We start from the raw sequence: 23,083 nt of genomic DNA on the forward strand, positions 1-23,083 counted from the left end.
ATCGTGTCTGGTGTTGTTAAGAAGTTCCTTCGTCTGAAATGAGTCCCTGGTGTTGTCATCAGGTCAGCTCACCATGAAAATGTATCGTCATGGGATTGAACCGATATGTTGAGCTTCAAGTCCATAGAATAAGAAGACCTAGTAACAAATGTTAAAACTGATATATCATTTTTTTAATTACATTGCATAATATAAAATGAACATAAAAAAATATTAATAGATTAAAAAAAACTTTTTGTACACGTATATTTAATAAAACTATCATCGCTGGGTCGTAGCCTCGCTATTATTACTCACATTTTGGAATGGCTTTGGCGAGAGAAAGAAAAGTGGCGCCCCCATCCCCACGCCCGCTTTATAAGATGCTATTTTATTTCCCTCATTGTATTTTTATCGATGTTTCAACTTAGCTCGCTTTTCATGTTGATAAATTTCGTTCAAAAATGTTATTTAAATGCAAAACAAATTATAATTATAGCGGTGAAGGTAAATTTTCTATATTAAGTAAAAACTTCGAGATATTAGAAATGCAACTAGTCTGATATTATTCATACTTCGAACGTGTTTCGCGTCATAACGGCTTTAAAATATATATGTGAATTCATCTTTAGTCTATGGTATCAGCAAATACTATAATCATGATTTAGTGGGTCTTTATTCAATTCTTTAATTTTTTATATTATATGACACAGAAATTCATACAATACATGTTGCCTTGCGATGTCTTTATTCCGTTACACTGTTTACGTATATCGTAAAAAAACCCTTCGTATTAAAAAGTATAACTTTGAACTCACGTACGTAAGAACACGCCCCGTTCTTTTTTTTTATTTGGTAATTAATTATTATTATATTATTCTGCAAGATTCTAGTCGAATTTTGTACAGCCAAATTTTATCAAAACTGAACGCTGACTGTCTTATCTGTCTGTCTGTCTGGTTCTTTTTTCAATATAAGCCTCCTTTGATAAAACAAATCGACACAATTTGTGTAAATAAAAAATGATTCTTCATAATTATTTAACATTATTCTAAAACGAAACACAATGAATCGGTTTTTTCCTTGTAAATGTATTACATGAATTGAAATTAATATAATTAGAATTTCTACACTCATCACAATATTAGTAAAAATAGGAAAAAACAAGTATTCGATTTGGAGTTGCCATATATTAATTGTGTTTTTAGTATTTAAAGATATACTAAGATAGCCAGAAATATCATTGAAGATATTGTTATATATACTTAGTATTATATATTATATATATATTATTCTTATATAAGTCGCGATGGCCCAGTGGTAAGAACGCGTGAATCTTAACCGATGAACGTGGGTTCAAATCCGGGCAAGCAACTCTGAATTTTCATGTGTTTAATTTCTGTTTATAATTCATCTCGTGCTTTTCGGTGAAGGAATACATTGTGAGGAAACTTGCATGTGTCTAATTTCATCGAAATTCTGCCACATGTGTATTCCACCAACCCGCATTGGACCAGCGTGGTGAAATAAGCTCCATACCTACTCCTCAAAAAGGGAGAGGAGGCCTTAGCCCAGCAGTGGGACATTTACAGGCTGTTACTTTATTCTTATATATTATATATTCTGAGTCTAGCGGTGCAGAGAGGCAATAGTGCCAGCACCTTGTTTACAATGCCACAGGGCAATCTTTAAGACGGCGTGTTTTTGCTATAAATTTGTAATGTGTATTTTGTTTTTTTTTTTTAATTTTAATTTTGTATATTATAAAAATGCCTGTACATAGTTTATTAATAAAGAAATAATTACTATATATTCTTATATATAGATATAAAGAAGTGTTATACATGCTTTTTAAAATATTCATTTTTATGCATAAGGATATTTTTAAAGAAATCTTCAATAATTTCTCAAAAGGCGGTAATAATATAGCGAAACTTAACGATTAGCTAACCGCGACGTTTAAACCGGGGAGTTTTATGACGCGTGACGGAATAAGGAAACTTACTTTATAAAGAATACTTTTAGAGAATTTTGTTTTAATATATATAGAAAGATTTTTTATATATGTCGTTATTTATTGTATTTATATATGAAGATAATTTAAAGTCAGTGAAAAACACAGCTATTCTTCGGTTTTAATTTTTTTTTTAATTGGTGTCAAATAATGTTAATGGTGCTTAATTTGTGTTTATAATTCATCTCGTGCTTAACGGTGAAGGAAAACATCGTGAGGAAACCTGCATGTGTCTAATTTCATTGAAATTCTGCCACATGTGTATTCTACCAACCCGCATTGGAGCAGCGTGGTGGAATAAGCTCCAAACCTTCTCTTCAAAAGGGAGAGGAGGCCTTAGCCCAGCAGTGGGACATTAACAGGCTGTTACTGTTACTGTTACTGTTACTGGTGTCAAATATAATGTTTTTCATATTTTATATATATTTAGTATGATAAGGTCGCAAATCTTGAAGTCTTTGATTCAAATCTCAAGTCAACTAATAAAATGTTTTCGAGTTTTCTGTCAAAGATTCTCAGTAGCAGCCCGGAGTCTAGAGTTGCAAGTGTACATTACCGTGCCTCAGAAAGCACATAAAGCCGTTGGGTCTGTGCCGGAACTCTTTCCGGTCGTGTCGGATAGCCGTCCCACCGAATTATTAGAATCCGGGAGAGAATATAGGCACTATAATATGTCCTGCGCCATTGTCTCTCTTGGTCTTGGTAATTGTCTCTTGAGATTTGCCGCCGTGGTCGATATTGGTCAGGAGGACACGTCATCATATTTTCGAAGCAGCTCACAGGAAGTTAAAACAATATATATGAATTTATGACGTATGATTTTTTTATTTTGCGTAATATTATTAGGGTGTTTTTATTTATTGCAAGTATACAAAGCGCTTGATAGTTTTTGGTACTTTTTTATATAGATACACTGCTCTATTTTTGTAACTCAAATATACACATCATATATATGTGTAAGCCAAATATATGTCACCTTAAAAAACTAAATCACGAAGAATTTTCTATAAGAAAAGTTTTGTATATTTGAAACTTAATTAGTTTCGCTTTTAAGTGATATATATAAATTCATTATTATAGTCAAAATATTTTTTTATATAAAATCTTAGACAGCTTAAGCTTAAGACTCGTTACGTTCTTCACCATAATATATTTTTATGTTCTTTATTCAAAAAGTTTACTGCTTTCTTATTATTATTTAAGTCTGAATTTTTTACGTACTTTCACTATTTGCTTCTAAGTTTTTTTATAGAATAGGTAGGCGGACGAGCATATGGTATTAGGTATCAGGTAGCCACCTGATGGTAAGTGGTAACCAAAGCCCATAGACATTATAAGAAATTTAAATCGCCAATGCGCCACCAACTTTGGGAACTAAGATTTATCTCCCTCGGGCCTGTAATTACACTGGCTCACTCACACTTCAAACCGGAACACAACAATACCAACTACTGCTGTTTGGAGGTAGAATATCAGCTGATGAGTGAGTAGGTACCACCAGTAAAAATGTATTAATTATTAAATACATATTTAGATGATTCGAATTATTTTTTTATGTTAAATCCAAGATATTTTAACATTCGTTACGTACTTCATTATTGTTTCTGAGTAACAACATTAACTATTAAAAAATGTTGGATGATTCAAAATTTGAATTCGTATATTAAATCGATAATAAGTCTGAACGAGACTGCGAACAGTCTCTAGTATACCATCAGCAATTAATTAACCACAATTAAATAATCCATCGTAAGTGATCATCAAATAAAGTCGACCGAATATTACATTAGGATTCTAAACATTACCGACATGAAATAAGATGAATTTGAGATTAACAAAACACAAACCGATCTAAAACGAACCCGATTGATTCGTATTTTCAAAGATAAGTAATTACGCAGTCGGGGCCAGATCTATAAATCTGAGGGAGGCCTCCCTTTAAAAAAGGGTGGTTCTTCTTATATTTAAATATCGTATCCCCTTCCGGGTAGGTGCCACGGTTTTTCCAGTAAAGGGGTAAGTGACAGAAGCAGGGAACAGCGTCTAGTGTTGAGCTGTTTTTAGTTGTTGATTTTTTTGTGATTCGTATTAATTTTCTAATGTAGGTATATTATGGGAGACTAGCCAACAAAGCGGGACATATAATAGTGCAGAATCGTGTGCGCAAACTAAAGTGCACTCTCTATTTATTTACTGATAATCAATCCGATACGATCAAGGTTTCAGACAAATAGCTTATATCTATAGTCTTAACGTGCATTCCGAGGCAAGGGAGTGTACACTGACAACACCTCAGACTGCTATTGAAATTTATTTAACAAAAAAAAACCCTTAAACTTTTTAATGACTCGTCCCAAAAATGAACCTAGGACCTCGGGACAAATAATTCTTACATCGCCATGTCTATGGCCAGTGGTTACCACCTACAACAAATCTCCCATTCGCGTGTACGCCTGACTACATTATTAAAAAAATGTTGAAAAAAAACATAATTTTTTTAACTATTTTAAATTTATATTATTAAGCAAAATATTCGAAATAAGTTTAAATCTCAACCGATTAATTCTCAATTAAAATTATGTATAATATTTGACAACTAATTAACAAAATAATATAAATTGAAATAACATTTATTCCAGACACGGCGCTGTTCCGTCTCAAGATGGACTTAAGAAGCAAAAAGGAAAGAGTCCGCGGGGGTGTGCCCCCACTCTCCCCCCATCGGAATACAGAATAATAATCGCCAAAAGAAACGAGAGGGAGGAAAAATATAAATAGCTATATCTACCTCTTGAAGATATTAAAATTTGTATAAGAAATACAAAAGCCCGGTTCAATTTTGTTAAAATATAATTTTCAACGGAAGTCTTGCAATTAAAGGCTAAGACGCGTTAATAAAATCCTCATCTCTCTTATTCGGTATTACGATAAATAATTTTAATGCAATGATTTCATATCAACGAATATCATTCTAAGAAGTTGATAGTAAATTTCTTCAAAATTTGTTCTTGGTATCTTCGAATGATTTTATGTTGCTTCATGTTTTATGTGTGTCGAAATTTCGCATACAAATTTTGTTCCGCTATGCTATTCTGTAAGAACTCACCCGTGAAATATTGACAACCGACTTATGGTGTACACTGGCGATATACTATTTTGATGCGTGTATTTTGTATTTTTTAATATTATGGTCAACGTCGCATATCACTTTGTGACATTTCACGACCGTTTTCAGCGATGACTTTCGAGTTTGTTCTTATAGGATAGCCCAGGTACCTACTATTGGTTTTTGTAAATGAATTACAAATAAGCTTGGTTTTAAAACGTTTTTTTTTTTTTTTTAATTAAATATGATATATTGTAATTGGTAGATATATTAACATTTAAAAAGCAATTTACAAGTTTTATTTATATATGATTTTTTTTTAGTATTTCTTGTATTAAAAATAAATATATCGTAATAAAATTAACCATATATACTTCGATTTATTGGAATGAATTAACTTTAGATGGACATACAAAGACAATACCTTTTATATGTTCTTTTTTCAAAAAGTTCATTGCTTTAAAAAATGTTATAATTCATATATATGTATAGTATATGCTATGTATTTTGACATGTTAATAACATTTAAATATCATTGATAACGGTCTTATACGTTGTTTAGCGAGTGATTAATTAAACAATGCTGTGTCCTCTTCTTTCGAATGTCAAATCAATAATGATAGACAGAGAGAAATTAGTGCTTAACTGAACAGCCGGTAAGCAACGTTTATAAATAAGGCTATATCAGTAACATCCTGCATTTTACAAGCTTTTAATTAACTTCACCGAATAGGATGCGTGGTTGAGTTTTCCAACAAAATTTTAAGCCAGTTTTATTCAAGTGGTTCTGAAATATTGCACACGTCTTTGTAGCTGACGACAGTAGCTATTTATAAATGTAGATACAAAATTATAATACGTGTACTACATAACAGTTTGTTTGAAATTAAATTAACCTTAAAACTATTTGTCATATCAAATATTTTTATTTCGTAAATGTCGTTAGTTTTTTTTTTCAAAATTGACCACGTGCAAGTTTGTAAACCGGTTTAAAAGTTAATAAACGAAGTATAAATAAAATTTATGTTAAGTTACACTTAAAAATGATGTGAAATAAAAGTTTTGAAAGCAGTGCAGTGTGAAAGTGAATTGAGCCCAGGGCGTAAGTGAAAATCGCCAAACTTCGCACTTAGAACAACTTAAATCGCGTTAACTTGGAGTGTCGGTGTACCGTCATCAAAAACATTTGTATTACTTGATTATTGAACTCTATATTCGAATATATATCGACAATTTTTTGAATTGATTATCAAAACTCTCATAAAATGTTAATGTTAATAAAAAGTAAAGTTTTCATTATATATTTCGGCTAACACAGATAAATATAACATATGTTGTATTACTTCATTTGAACTGTACTTAAAGTGTATTCCATTTTGTAAATGACTCCGTCATATAAAGAGGAACAATTATAATAATTACATAAACATAAAATATATGTATATAATATATTGTATTTTGTGTGTTTGTGTATATCCAATCCAAATGTAGAAGAGCAATATTACTTACTATGTCTTCTTTGTCTTACTATAAAATTTCATTAAAATATTTAATACTGTACTATTTTTTAAGATTTGGGTAGAAAAAACCCTAAAAAAATGTATACCTATGTATAATAAATTTGAGGGATGTGCTGCTTCATTAAATTTTACTAATATTATAAATGATTAGAAAATATTTGTTTTTCCGACGGTTCCTTGACACACAGAAACCCACCTGTTAAGCACGTACCACGTACATTACAAGACCGTTTATGTGTTACAAATGTCCTTATATATTCGAATTGAATTATTAAAATATTTAATATATTTAAAACAAAAAAGTTTTGTAATGAGCAAATGAAATAATTACAGTTCGTACCTATATATAAACAAAAGATAAGATTATTTAATTAAATCTATCCCAAAAATTTGATACATAAATAAACGTATAATTTCCGTTAAGAGGTCGTCGCAAGGAGAGCTGTCTATCAACATTACGCAGGATATCATAAGCGTAACACTAATCACCACTGATAGCACCCCACTTTTACTCTTTTAAAAACGAGCCAATGACATCGTGAAGAGCGAGCGAGACAACGAACAAGGGGGTCATTTTTGCCAATACTTAAACGAAGATAGATAGCGTCCACCCCTTAAGGGGTGTTTTAAGAAAATTTTAACTTTTCTTTATTCAAAGCAATACCCCCGGGCAGAGGGGTGGCCACCCCCTGGGTGGACCCATTTTTCTTCTTGTATTCTCTTTGGCCAGTCTCAAAGCAAAATAACGGCTTTCCTCCTCGAGTATTTATTAAATCCAACATTCAGAGTGAATTGTTAAAAAAGTGCTTTGAATTTATAACATTTTCTTGAATACTTGTAAGCAATTCGTTTTGAAATAAAGTAAGAATTAAACATTCGTTTGTTTTATTTTGCGAGGGTCGTTATATTGAAGCATTTTAATTTAAATTTGTTGTTGTATAAAGGAAACAATTAGACAGAGGCACGGCGGGGTCCTAAGAAAATTATTATTTTTTACTGTGTCGATTGCGTCTTGGAAAATCAATTCAATCAATTGTGCAATTGAATATATTTTAACATTCAGAATGTCGATTTTTTATTTTGAATTTTTCTATTTTTTTATATTGATTAAACTTATATTTAAATCATATAATAACTATTGTATTAATAATATATTGTTTCAATATTTTAATTTATGACATCTCACGATTTTTTGGTGGTAGAGCTTTATGCTAGCTCGTCTGCGTAGGTACCACACACTCAGATATTCTATCGTTAAATAGCAATACTTAGGATTGTTCTGTTCCGGTTTGAAGGGTGAGTGAGCTAGTGTTACTACAAGTACAGGAGACATACATAACACGTTAGTTCCCAAGGTTGATGGCACATTGGCGATGTAAGGAATGGTTAATATTTGTTACGGACTCAATGTCTATACCCATTTTCCAGTCCGCTTAATTATGTTATAAAAATATAAAGAATCTATGCATACTGCGTCCGTATATAAAAAAAAAAAACAATTTAATAATTCAGTTTGACAGTTATATTCAAGTAGGCTCCTTTTGGATCAAGGTCATTTTAAGATTTAATGAAAAACTACCGCCGGTTCGAAATATAGATTCCGAGAAAAACTGGCAAAAAAAAAACGATTTTTTTAAAAAAAACCGAGTTTTTTCAAATCTCTTATCCTAATCTTATATTAAACTAAAGGGCAACTAGCCCATGCCCACTTCGTTGGGCGGTAAACATTTTTACTTGTGATGAAACTATGAGCGTGGTTCGGTTAGTACTATGAGTATGATGATGCTGCCAGCCACCTTGATGATGCCAGTGATGATGATGCCAGTGCTATGACTTATTTCCTAACTGCCAAAAGTCGCGATGGCCGAACGTTAATAAAATTGTTTCGCGTATTTGATATCTCTTAAACTATGCAACTTCTTCGACTTATTTTGCAAATCCGACTACCACGAAAAAGTCTTTTCATTTTTCATGACACTCACAAATAATGTGGCTTTCTATTGGTAAAAGAATTTTCAAAATCGGTTCAGGAGATCCATAGATTATCCCTACAACCTCACAAACTTTACCTCTTTAATATTTATTCTAAGTAAAGATGTAATGATCATATGCAATTAAAATCAAAACATAGTCAATAATGATGATGGCCCAGTAGTTAGAGCTTTTGAATCTTAACCGATGATTGTGGGTTCAAATTTGGCAAACAGCTCTTTTTCTTTCTCTATTATCTAAATTGTAATTCGTACTCGGTGGTGAATTGAAAGATGTCGTGAGGAAAACCTACATGTGTCGAATAAAAATATGCCACTGCTGATCCACCAACCCGTATTGGAGGAGCGTAGTTCAATAATCTCCATGATTTTCCTTATAGTTAAAAAAATAAATGCTTAAGAAATTTTCGCAAATTTTATTAGAATCTCATAAAACTTCTGGGTATAGTCGGAAAGAAAAGTCACCTTCGCTAATTAGCGCTGTTTGCTAGAACAAAGCGATCCTATTATGCCACTATTATTTTTAATAATATATTAATATAGACATACTAAAAAAATATTATAAGAGTAGTAAGTGAATATTAGATAATATTATTAACGCAATATTTTATCCGTATAGCTATACTGTAGTGGTGTAGTGGTTCCTACTAAATACCATCGGGAATTCGGGAATGGTCATAAAGTAATATATACGACTGTTGTATTTGTTTATAATCCAATGTGATATTGCAATTAAATTTATAATATATTACAATGTTCTTTTTTGTTTCTAATTACAAATAATTACAAATTATAGTAATAGCGCCATCTAGTAGAAAATTAACGAACGAGCTTGCGATGGAGCCTGCGAGTCCATCTGTCCATAATCGGTTTTTACTCTTAGCTGTTTGAGCTCTAAGGCCTTATTACGTAACTAGATCAACGACACTCAGTCGTGAATCTAGTTTCAAAACTAATTTTAAGTATAGATTTTATTTTAGAACGACTTTTAAAACGAGATTTATTAATCAGCACTCAGCTGAGTAGATATAATTTTTAATATATGGTTCATATTTGGCATCAGATAACTCAAGTAACGATTTGAATGATCCTTAAAAGTCGAAGAGAAACTAATGAGACGCAATGACGATTTCCTTCTCACTCACATCGCGGAACCAATTTTATCGAGGTCGGCTACGCAAGTAGCGAAACAAACTTGACAGTTCATTGTGTTTATTGTTAAATTTTTGCTTAATTTTATGTTAAAAATCGATTCTAATCCAGTGAAAAAACAGAAAAATAATCCTTATTTCATATCGAAGGTTACACAATGGTACATGGTCCTTATTTATATTTGCCGGGAGGGCAAATGACTCTACTCCACCTGATGGTAAGTGGTAGTAGAGTCCAAACGTGTCGACGGCCAGTACAGTCGGGTAGAATGTTCTGCACTAGCCGCCCCCGCCTTGCCGGCCCGCGAGATGCCTCTTCACGCCTCGTTTAAAGGAACCTGGGTTGTAAGAGGAGGGGAACACGTGAGCTAGTAAGGAATTCCATTTTTTGGAAGTGCGACAAAGAAATGAGATGCCAAATTTCTTTGTGCGTGATGGAATTGATGTCACAGTTAGGCAGTGACATCGAGTACCAGCATGCGTAGACTTATGTAGGAAGGGGGAAGCAGGAGTTAGAGAGAATAATTCCTCAGAGCACTCGCCGTGATACAATCGATAGAAAGCGCTCAGCGCTGCTATCTCTTGACGCAATTGTAAAGGCTCGAGGGTGTTTGTGACCTTTACGTCGCCAATAATGCGGACCACACGTCGCTGCAACCGATCCAAGGCCTCCAGTAGGTACTTAGCGGAGCCATCCCATAGGTGCGAGCAATATTCCACGCAAGATCGTACCTGTGTTTTGTATAACAGGCACAGTTGTTGTGGCGTGTAAAAACGCCGCACCTTGTTCAGAACTCCGAGTTTCCGTGAAGCTGTTTTTATAACAGCCTCGATTTAATCCCTTGTACTAAAGTCGCAGCGAACGTCAACTAGGCTACAATTTCCGTATTGAATTTGTTAGTAATTGACCTCTTGCTCTATATCGGATTTATGAAGATTACAAGAAAATAGAGTAGAGAAACATACTTTGATAAGTTCGGTGTCGATCGGAGATATGGAGAGCCTATAATTTTTTTATCGATTTAGTTCTATTTTTAAACAGTGAATAAATTACTTGGAAAGTGAAAACATACTCAAATATCTTGACGACGTATAAGAGCCATGGACAATGTTTTTTCTTGTAAAGGATATTTTCACACAAATTACTCATTAATTTCATTATACGTATAAACAAAATTATGAAACAGATAAAACAAAAGACAAAACAATTTATTGTATTTTTTAATGAAATTCGATTTTATTTTACATTCTTTATAATAAATTACATTTAACTCGGACACATTTGTCGAATCAATCTTAACAGTCGAAATTTAAGATTTAGTTACATACATACGCACGAAATATTTATACTTTCATACATACGTACACGCTGACTTGGTTACAGGTATATGTTTTGGCTGTAAAATCACTAACCGTTAAGTTTGGATAAAAACTAGGCAAGAGGTAAAGTTTATTATTATGAAATTTATTTTCAGTGATATAAAATTTAAAAAAACAAAAGTTATAAATTACTAGCTTTAAAAAAAATAATGTGTGAGAAATTCTTAATTTAAATAACATAAATGTATTTTAGTAGAATCAATAAGCATATCATTAAAAAAATATTTGGCTGGTTTTTGGCATTTATGTCTTATAAATATAAGTATGGAATATATTTTAAATCAAATATCTTAAATTACTGACTAGTATAATTTACAAATAAAACTTATATAGAAAAAATATGAAATAATTCTCCTTATAATGATAAAAAGCGTTTCCAAAATAATAATACTGAAGTTCACAAGCCTTTGTAATAAAAATATCACAATAAAATGAGATCAAAGTTTCAAAACAAAACAATATAATATTTCACCATACATTATGATGAAATGGAATAGGCATCGAAACACTTGATGCCACTTTTAGAATCAAACGCCATATTATAAGCAAATAATTAATCCTAAGTAAAAGTAGGACTATAAATTTAAATAATTCACATGTAAATTATCAATATAAAGTGTAATTTTGATTAATCAAAAATTTGTTACTTAATTACAATATTTGAAAATGTTCCAGAACATGTTTTTTTTTTTTTATTTATTTATGCACGTTGTTTTGTGCAATGCCTTATACTGTATGGCATAAAAATTGTGATATTTCAGTGTATATCATAAATATATATCAACACGACACTAACAATATAGTGCATCGTAGTTGTATCTACATTATTGTAGAACATAATGTTACCAAATTCTAAAAAAAAAAAAAAAGAACTTAAAATACTGCTGTCACTTTCTTATTATATGATATTAAAAAGGATAGCAAGTATTATTGTTCCGTCAAAAGAGTGGATACCATAGGCTTTTCGTTTAAGCTTTCTTACAAATAAATTCATGGAGTTACGCATTAACTATAAATGGATGCCGCTTATAGTTTATAGTAATACTATAAGGATTTTTTTTATATTTTTATTTTTTTAGGATTTAAGCCATTTTGGTCACTATCACGAGTAGAATTTATCACCATTAATATTTTTAACTTACAAGTTATAACAAAGCGATTGATATATTCTCCCGTCTTATTTACGTAACCTTGCAAAATATGACAAATATTAATTTAAGTTTGATTAATCAATAATAATCTTTTTGAAATGCTAATTAACATTGTAAAATTATTACATTAAATAATTATAAATACATTATTTTAAACAAATACATACCCATATTTAGTCTTTTGAAGATATTTTAGCAATAAAAACACATTAACAAATGTAAAGTTATTTTAAACTAGCATTATAAATTACAATTTTTTTTTTTTTTAATAAAAAATAACTTGGCAAACACATTTGGCAATAGGGTTTCATAAACCATAATATAAACTTTTTAAACAAAACTTTTTACAAAAAGATCTTTTTGATATAAAGAAATTAAATTTCATATTAAAACCCTTTTTTTTCAATAATTTTCATTGTAATTTTTTTTAATGTTTTAATTAAAAAATTGAATTTAATAGTGTTCTTATGCTCAAAGCCATATCTTAAGGAATATTTCTTATTGGTTTCACCACAAAAAGTTAATTTAAAGTATCAACATGGGTTTCGAAAATTTCATGTAATATTTTAAATTTCTTGACAGATCTCATAAATTATTATTTTTTTTTTATAATAATAAAACATTATCTCTACATCATTTTAAACTATCTACATTAATTATAAAATAATTAAATACAGTAATCAAGAGAATGATTCAGATTACATTCACTCAATATTTTTTATTTGAATCATATTTTTATAAGCAATATCAAAACTTATAAATAAAATAAATTTGAAACGAACACGTTTTAGTATTTTTTGGCACATTTTAAAAATTACATTTTTGATGCAAATAATCACATAATTTGGCAAAACGCAATGCCAATTCTATTCGTACACAATCTTTCATCTAATTTAACAATTCTTTAACATTTTAAGAAATTAATGCAAGTTTTAACAATAGTGATCGAAATGTAATTTGCAACGTAAACTTATGAATGTACTCTGTTTTAATTATTAATAGAAATCATACCATTTCACCTTATATCATTCATCGATACTTATGTATTGTCGGCAGCGACAGTCGTATTTGTGCTGAGTAAAAAAACACCAAGTCCTATCACAAGTAGTTTTTCAATTAATACCTAAATATAACTTCAATAATAACAAAGTTTCTATTAAATTGGTATCGTTTAGAGATTGTTTACAATATAATTGGCACCAATATACATCTACACCTTAAACTATAAAAATTATTTTCGGTAAGGATTTTTTGAAATACATTCGAAATTGCCTCGACCACAGACTAAATGTCAGAAACTTAATTATTGCCATATTAAAAAATATGACTTAATTTTTTTTTTTATCCTTTGATATTATTCGCAGTCGGATTTGTTATTATTTATAAACTTCTAACGATTGATAGAAATACAGCACTTTCAACAAACAATTAATTAAATTTACTAATTATAATGTTTAATTACATATGGATCAATATGTTTTTTGAACTTAATAAAATAATACTGGTCGGTATTACAATTAATACTAATTAAATTTACAAAGAAGGATCGTTTTTATTATTTCATTTCTAACAAAAAAAAAAACAATTCAGGACCTTTCACACAGTTATCGTTGGAAATTGTATGCTTAAAAATGGTTAATTTATATCCCTTTATGATTAATTCGACGCCATTTAACCGATTACAATGAATGTTGGTACATATATGTATTTTGTTCATCTAGGAGCATTATATACTATAAAGATTTCGTTGCAGCATATTAACACGCCGGACACCGTCTGCCGAGTTTAGGGCTTTGATATATTTAAAGAAGTGGGGGGACCCAATAATGAATAAACTTGGATCATATGTGACAAATACTTTAATTAAAAAGGAATTATTCGTTGATTTCCATGTAGGATTAATTATGAGTAAATTGTATTTAATTATCTATGTAACTTGGTTGTAGAAAAAGAATAACTACTGAGTTTCTTACGGAGTCTTCTCAGTAAAATTAAATATTCTAAAATGACGATTAAACAGTGCTCGTAAGAGCCCACTTGAATGTATATTTGATTTAATTCGATTGATTCAACCTCATGAAATTTTGCATACACGTCACAAGAGTACAAAAAAGAACATAGGGTACCTAACACCCCCCCCCACTCTCGTATAGGGGCGACGTCGCAGCCAGAAATTAGTAGTATATATTTTACTCATATAAAATATATGTAATGTCTTCGAGTCTATAATTTTGACATAAGTGACGTCATCATTAATTTACGTTTTTCGAATGTGTCAATAAAATTACAATACAACAACAATAGAATTACAATTATATTGCGTTTTCACTAATAAAAGAATCCTTTGTTTTAAGTTATTGTACTTTTTTTGGTATTTAATAGTCAACTAATAGTGTGAAAAGGTCCCAAATCAGCAAAGCGTAACTATATTACAATATCTACAAGAAGCCAAGCCGTAATTTACGGATTTAAAAAAAAAAACGCAACTACTCACCTAAGTGTAAAAGCTAGATTGAATCGTTAACTACCGCAAAATTCAAGTCTTTTTTTATATTAATTGGCCCGTTTAAGACTAACCTAATACACGTCACTATATACTCGCTCGGTGAGGCGGTAGGTTGAAAGTGAGGGTATCATTCACGAAATACTGATCCTGTTCATCATCAGGTAAGTAGTAGCCGTAGCTGCCATCGTTCGAAACTTGATCATAAATCGAATTCTTTGGCAATTCACACGTAAACTCGTCCCAGTTACCCTCAATCGATTTTCTCCTCTTAGCGAATAATATCGATCCATCGAAAGCGTATTCGTCATCGAAATGCAAAACTGCATCATCGTAGAAGTAATTCTCGACTCGTTTGTTATTCGTATTCCTTGCTATGTTCTTCATTAGCTTTTTCTTTGCGTAACTCGATTTCTCGGAATCGTAATCGTCGACTAAGGGATCGTTGCTTCGATTATCTGAACGAATATTCATAGAATATAGGGATGAGCTGTGTGGACTTGTTTCCGTTCGATTGAAGCTGTTTCTATATGGGTTCAAATATTGTTCGTTAGTTAATTCGTAATTAGCCATCCCTTTACGTAATTGTTCGCGTCTTTTCGCCACTATTTCGCGGAAGTCCTCGGGATCGAGTTGAAAGTCGTTAGTTTTAGCGTTCATGTATAAGTAACCGGATGCAGAGTTAAGGCGGAGTGACTGGGAACGATTTTTAGCTGATGACTTTTCTATGTAACGTGGTATGCTGCCAAGTTCGCGATAGTTTTTCGCCTTTATCTGCTTTATATTTGTGGGTGGTACAGGCGAAAGAGGATCACGGTAAGGTATAGATCTGGAAAATTAATATTGAGATAAGTTTAGTACCTTTAAGTAGAGTTGTATTGTTATACAGTTTGATTAGTAGTTTTTCTCATATGCCAAAATTTAAAAAATACGACTCATCTGGTTTTTTTTATATTTAATTGTGTAACTGTGACGGATGTTTATTTTAATACGAACTGAGAACTTTCTGAATAGACCAAACAATTTTCTGTCAAATTCTATAATCAAAAGACAGTGAATACAATGTTTATTAATAAAACCGGTTGGCTTAGTGCTGAGAGCATTCTTTGGCACTCAACCCTAAGAAGTTAAATTTTATGTCTAGCATTTGTAAGTGTAAAAACAGCACAGATAAAAAATAATAACTCACACTAAAAAAAAGTCTTATTGTATGTGAGGTTCTCTCACATCATTATGTATACATATATACACATACACAGATAACCTTTGTGTGTATTTTAAGATAAAAGTAAAACTTGATAACTATTAAAAATATATTATTATAAAATTGTCTTGCCAGAGGCTTTAGCAAAGAAATTAATCGTACACTATTTTTATATTTACCATATCTATCTCTAAACAAAACTGAACAAATAGAAAAAATTTTTTATTTAACTAATGGCTTTTTAAAAAGTTTCTTTGACGTACATTTAATTTGAAATAAAAAAAAAAAACAAAATTATATTTTTAATCTTACTTGTTTGGTCCAAAACAGCTGCACGTACAACTGCACACACTCGGTGGATATTCTTCGTCTACGTATAAAGGAATCATTGATGTATCACCTACAAGAATAGATATAGATACTAAATTCAGAATTAATCGAAACTAATATTATAAATACGAAAGTGTGTTTGTTTGTTACGCTTTCATATCTACTCTAGCTGTCTTCTAATCCCCCAGACACTCGCACACACACATGAGAGAAGCCGCGTGCGTAAAACGAGTATTAAATAAATCAGTCAAAGATTGTCTGTTGCCGTACAGCGCGGAAACGCTGCTTGCGTTGTGGGTGGTGGGTAGCTATGCGTCGAGAAGGGATGGGGGGGGGCGACTTCTTTAAATTTACTATTATATTTACAACTAGTTTTTGCTCACGTGTTAGGTATAAAATAGTAGCCTACGTATATAAACTTGAACCCCAAGGAAGGCTTGGGGATCAAGCTCACTTCATACCAAATTTTATCAAAAACAGCTCAATGACTGCCTCGAAGCACTTTTAAATTTTTAATATTTGTAAGATATCGAAAATAATTACTGGACGATTAAAAAAATATTTGAATAATATTTGCTATGTAATAATATTACACTTTACTGTTACTCTAGTGTAACAAGGCAAAGCTACTTTTAAATTTTTAATATTTGTAAGATATCGAAAATAATTACTGGACGATTAAAAAAATATTTGAATAATATTTGCTATGTAATAATATTACACTTTACTGTTACTCTAGTGTGAGTTGCATACATATGTGGTATTTCACACACACCGACCCACGCAGGTAACCTCACGATAATAATTATAAACACAAAATTGGAACTTAAAAACTCAGTGGCGCTTATTTATAATCTACCCATTGTATCGTTGGATGGTCGGAGAATTGATCTGGTATTATTTACCAGTATTATAAACTATTAAAACGAAATCGCAAGCAACTCGCGACATGACAGGATATTAAATTTTTTGCGTCAGAAATATTTCACTCAAACATAGTTTGGTAGATTGTTTCACTTTTTTATTATTATAAAAAAATGAAGGCGGACGGGCAAATGCGCCAGCGAGTCGCCGGACACAACCGCCCAGACATTGGCGCTGTAAGAAATATCACCAATTGCTTACATCGCCAATGCGCCACTAACCTTGGGAACTAACATGTTATGTCCCTTGTTACACTGGCTCACTCACCCTTGAAACTTGAATACAACCACACTAAGTATTGCTATTTAGTAGAAGAAAATGTGATGAGTGGGTGGTATCTACCCAGATGGACTTGTACAAAACCCTACCACCAAGTATACTTAAAAGTATATGCGTTAAAAATAATACAGACTTTTTATGACTTTTTTCAAAGAGATGATGTATAATAAGACTATTAATACGCAATTATTATAAATATGAATTCTACTGTGCAATTTCAATTACTCTGTTTCCAGGCAGAAAATCCCCATGTAATGATGACTGGTCGGACAATAGACTCTGCAACTAACTACAACGAGAACATTTGCTACAAGTTCTTAATTTCGGGAGATAAGAGGTATGTTAGTATCAAGTACATACAAGATTACTATGTGAATTGGAAACTTAATAATACAATATCATACCAGGTCTAACGAGTCTGGAAGGTGCTGGAAGTCGAGTCCCGCGGGCCACTCCCCGTAGAACCGCTCCATCTGCTGTTATCACATCTCCTTCTAACCTAACCGCAACTTGTTGAGCCTGGAGGGTTACAAAAAAAACTTAAGTTATTGACAATTTTAATTACTAATATATAAAAAGTTCAGTATTTTATTTTGCACCTTAACCAACTGCTGGAAAGTACGTTCTCCTTTTAAGGAGAACGTTTAATTCTTATTACACAACGCCGCTCCAATGAGGGTTAGGTGATACACGTGTGGCAGAATTTCAGTCAAATAAGACACATACAGGTTTCCCCATGAGATGCTCCTTCACCATCGAACATGAGATGAGTTATAAACACAAATTAAACACTTGAAAGTTAGTGGTGCTTGCCAGGGTTTGCCAACCCGCAATCATCGTTCGCTTAAGATTCAAGCGTTACTTAGATAAGCTGAAAAACGTTCATATATATTTATTTTTATGACTCACTTGTTCAGCCTGCTGCTGATCTCTCTTCTCGTCTTCAGTGTTCATGGTCACAAAACGCAAAACCAACAAGTTGAGACAAGCGGCTACAATGGCGAGCCCGAACAATATGAAGATCAGTGCAAACATCACATACGACGGCTTCCGGTTGAGAGCGTTGTCCTTCTGTAACGCTACCATATCTCCGAAACCTGGAGACGAGATGCAAATATTCACTTACATATTGCTTCTTTTGTAAAATATAATCGTTATAATTATAAATATATTTCTTCACATGACCAACGGCACTAAGTGCTTTCTGAGGCAAAGTGTACACACTTCCGTATTCGGAGATCGAAAGTTGGAACTGCTACTGATAAATTTTCATCGGCCCGACCAGGCGTTTGAACCCAGGACCTCAGGATTATAGCTAGCCCTCAGACCAACGACGCAGTCAATAGTATTACACCACATGAGCGCAAAAACGTCCCCAAACTGATTTATCTGAACAACTCATCACCTAATAATGTATATATAAATATATACATTAAGTTCCAGGTTTCTTCTAAGCCAGCGTGCTACATCTTAGACTGTGTCGATGCTTAACATCAGGCAAGTCAACGGTCAAACGCTGGCATTTATTAAGGGTATATATATAAATATTATAAATAGTGTTTCATTTGATTTTGTAACCCTGCAAACGGACCATAGAAGTTACTAGAATTTACCTATTGTGGTCAAAGTGATGAAACAGTAGTAGACGCTATCGAAGTAACTCCAGCCCTCGAACTTGGAGAATGCCGCCGCCCCACCCGCGATGGTAAGCGATGACAGTGTGGTCACCACGCAGATCAGATCCACCTCCGACGCGCTCGTCTGCTTGCAGTTCATGGCGCGCTTGATCGACTTTATTATTACACTGGAAATGTAAAACAGTTCCGTATGTTTCGGTCTAATATGCTATCGATTTGAAAACAATATTCGATGAGCTTATTTTACTCGAAAATAAGGAAAACATACTTTTTATTTGGTTATTTTGGAGCATATGTATTTTAAGTTGCCATAAATATTACTTATACTATTATATTATTAAATAGTCACAATTTCGCATTTTTGGACAACAATTTCAGAAGTTTAGGCAGAATAGAGTAACTCTGGAGAACACTTGAAAATAAAGCAATACTAATACTAAAACTGAATTGCTTGGTATATCTAGACTGAAATCAGTCAGATATACTTTGTCGCCATACGATGATGTATTCTTTAGGTATAATACCTACGGTTCAAAATGATCATGGAACATTAATCCTGAAATGGTTATTACTATATCTAAAGTGACAGTAAATGACCCACTGCTGGGCTAAGGTCTCTTCTTCTTATGGAGATCTTTGTACCTTATTCGGCCACGTTGAACAATGCTATTTAAAAGATATAGTAGATAAAATAATACTACACCGCAGCATCCAGTGAGGTCTAGGGCTGAAAATGAGTCTGCTTACAGTCAGTGGCTGACATTACTTTATGAACGTTCGCTTATATTCGCAAATTTCGGTAAGGATTAGGATTCGGTGTTCAAACTGGAATATATCAGGTCATATTTATACCAATAAAATCATATTAACCTGCTTAGTCTATTAACCCGTTCACCGATACTCTGGAACATAATCAGGCCGAGTGGTATCCCCACTATCGCATAGAACATTGTGAATAACTTGCCACCGATGGTCGCTGGTGTTGAGTGTCCATAACCTGTAAATAAATATGCATATATTAATATATATAGCCTATTCCAAACAGTTGGAAGTATGTACACTCCCGTGCCTCGGAAAGCACGTAAGCCGTTGGTCCGTAGCCTTTTTTCCGGTCGTTTTGGATGGCCGTCCCATCCGATTATGAGATTTAAGGAATAGACAGTAAAACTGTGTTCGCGCATACACTTGTGCACTATAATATGTCCTGTGCAGTGCGCTTATCTCTCTTGAGATTGGCCGCGTTGACCGGCCGTGGAGGACATTATTATTATTTCAACCACAAGAGGAATAAAGACATATAAACAACTTTGACTTTTAATTTAGTCGATATCACTGGATCTCGAATAATCTATGATTTCCATTATGGGTTTGTGAAAAAATGGCGTTTTAAACGTCGGCGAAATTGTTATCGATAAATTTGGCAGTAAAATTAAAGTGAATATAATTAGTTAAGTGAAATCGTGTTTTAATGTATAAAAATAAATAAAATTAAAAGTGTATATCTGAAAAAAAAAATGCTGTTTTAAATGGCTATATGCGAGGTATCAAAACAATCTATTTTTTTATTCGTTATTACAAGCAGGAATTATTTACATTTGTATTTTTACTTGTAAAAATACTAATGTAAATAATTCCTGCTTATAATTCAAATATAAATTATTTACGTTAAAAGGTCAAATTTTAAGAATTTCCATCGCAAACTGAAGTCCATACGGACAAATCTTTACGAGGCTTATTATAAATAAACTTATGAAGAACTATTTGTGGCACAATATAGCAAAGCTCTATTACCGAATTGCTTTTGTTAATCACTAATATAAATGGCCACAACATTACACATCTGCGATTTGCCGACGACATTGTCATCATGGCGGAGACTCTGCAGGATTTGGAAGAGATGCTAAACAGCCTGAGCTATTCTTCAAGACAAGTAGGTCTCGGGATGAACATTGAAAAGACCAAAATTATGGCAAACCATCATGTATCCCCGAGACCAGTGGTCGTAAATGGCTCTCCACTTGAAGTTGTGCAGGAATATATCTACTTGGGCCAATCTATACAACTTGGCCGGCACAACTTTGAGAAGGAGGCTAAAAGAAGAATACGTTTGGGCTGGGCGGCATTCGGGAAGTTACGTCATATTTTTGAATCGTCGATCCCATAGTCGCTTAAGACCAGGGTCTTCAATCAATGCGTCCCACCTGTAATGACTTACGGTGCCGAAACGTGGACACTTACCGTTGGACTGGTCCACAAATTCAGGGTCGCTCAGTGAGCAATGGAACGCGCGATGCTTGGGGTTTCTCTGGCAGATAGAATCCGAAATGAGGACATTCGCCAGAGAACTAAAGTCACCGACATCGCACATAGATGTGCGATTAATTAGCTCGCTGAAGTGGAAGTGGGCTGGTCATGTCTCCAGGCGCATTGATGGCCGATGGAGCCGACACGTGTTAAAGTGGAGACCACGCTTAGGCAAACGTAGTGTAGGACGCCCTGTGACAAGATGGGCCGACGATTTAAAAACGGTGGCAGGTTCGGGATGGATGCGGACTGCCCAAGATGGTTGACATTCTATGATGGAGGCTTTCGTCCAGCAGTGGACGGCAAAAGGTTGATACAAAAAAAAGTGTTAATCTAAGGTTTATCTATCGTTACTTCTTTGATAGGAATAGTACACGAAACTAGTTGGTCTCTAGAGAATATATTTTAAAAATAATGACGCTTTTGGATTCCACAAAAGACACCTAAAATTCACTAACAACTGAACTCAATCTGCCTCGACTCAAGCTTAAATTCTATGTCCATATATTAATAATCTAGAACCTTATGCATATTTAACAATATCTTACCTATAGTAGTAAGCACGGTGGTAGCATAATAGAACGCTCCAGTAAATTTCCACTGCTGGCCAGCTTTATGTGGTTCAGACTTGAGGACCACAGTCTCCATCACGCGAAAATCTTCTTCTGTTATATTATATTTCCTTATTATCATGCCTTCGATTGCTGAAAGAATTCAATACGACATATCACATACACGCCCAGACACACAATTAAAAAATCCATTAAGTTTTAAAAACAAAAAATCGGTTAAACATTATTAGATTTTTTTTTCAGATTTCTAGGTAAGTAAGCTTGTGTAATTTCAGACATGGGGAGTTATGTCATTGTAATTGGTGGTCATTACTTCTTACAGCACTAATGTCTATAGTTGGTGGTTACCACTTATCCTAATGGTGTTCCTTGCTGAAAGAGCCAAGGTAATATAGTTATAGAGCTGATATGGGATGAGTCATGGTACTCAACAAGACCAAGCCTAAGGTGATAGCAATTAAGGGAATGGTGCTTATTAAAATGTTAAAATTATTATTTTATTACCTTGTAATACTTCAAATCTATTTTTCTCGGTTGTAGACTCGAGTGCATCAAAAACAGCGGCACCGACCAGGAGATAAGTAAATGTGCACACAATTAACGATAGAGTGCGAACATTTTGCTTCTTCATTACTGACTATATCCAGCCTTAGGGCTTAAGGCCCACATCCAACCTTCTATATTCTCAAACTACTAACCCCATAGTACGGAGCCACAGGTCCATAATATATTACAATAACCCATGGCTTAAGCTTGGACTCAATTAACTAATGCTTTATATTAAACCATGATTAATTTAGGGTATTTAAAGGGTACAAAATTCTCACTTGATTTGTAAGCTTAACATGACCTAATATCGATGATTTATTCTAGACTTTTATAGGTTTAATGAAATGATATCAATAATAAAAGAATCTTTTCTATTGATAAATTGATCCCTCAAAGGAAGTTGTTTCATTCACACTCTGACTATTTATTTATATTTACATCTCTTTAATATCATTTATTATTTAATTTTCACTATATCTGTAAAATAAA

The 23,083-nt window shown here is 32.8% G+C and overlaps 1 protein-coding gene across 1 annotated transcript; it reads right to left on the reverse strand.

Annotated features, from left to right (window-relative positions):
- Positions 1-14,549: 14,549 nt before the first annotated feature.
- On the reverse strand, positions 14,550-22,751 carry LOC126777796 (potassium channel subfamily K member 9-like). Its single transcript, XM_050500930.1, has 8 exons — positions 22,550-22,751; positions 22,022-22,177; positions 20,040-20,166; positions 19,146-19,336; positions 18,442-18,629; positions 17,937-18,051; positions 16,312-16,399; positions 14,550-15,624 (listed from the first exon to the last, which is right to left on the reverse strand). The coding sequence occupies exons 1-8, from the start codon at positions 22,674-22,676 to the stop codon at positions 14,883-14,885; spliced, it is 1,734 nt and encodes a 577-aa protein (XP_050356887.1). The 5' UTR covers positions 22,677-22,751; the 3' UTR covers positions 14,550-14,882.
- Positions 22,752-23,083: the final 332 nt, after the last annotated feature.

Source organism: Nymphalis io, chromosome 24 (assembly GCF_905147045.1).
Source record: "Nymphalis io chromosome 24, ilAglIoxx1.1, whole genome shotgun sequence".
NCBI lineage: Eukaryota > Metazoa > Arthropoda > Insecta > Lepidoptera > Nymphalidae > Nymphalis > Nymphalis io.

Coding starts and splice junctions, on each gene's coding strand:
- LOC126777796 (XM_050500930.1), bottom strand. CDS start 22,676: ATGAAGAAGCAAAATGTTCGCACTCTATCGTTAATTGTGTGCACATTT. Junction 22,178..22,549: donor TAGATTTGAAGTATTACAAG/GTAATAAAATAA, acceptor GAATTCTTTCAG/CAATCGAAGGCATGATAATA. Junction 18,052..18,441: donor ATCAGCAGCAGGCTGAACAA/GTGAGTCATAAA, acceptor GTAACCCTCCAG/GCTCAACAAGTTGCGGTTAG.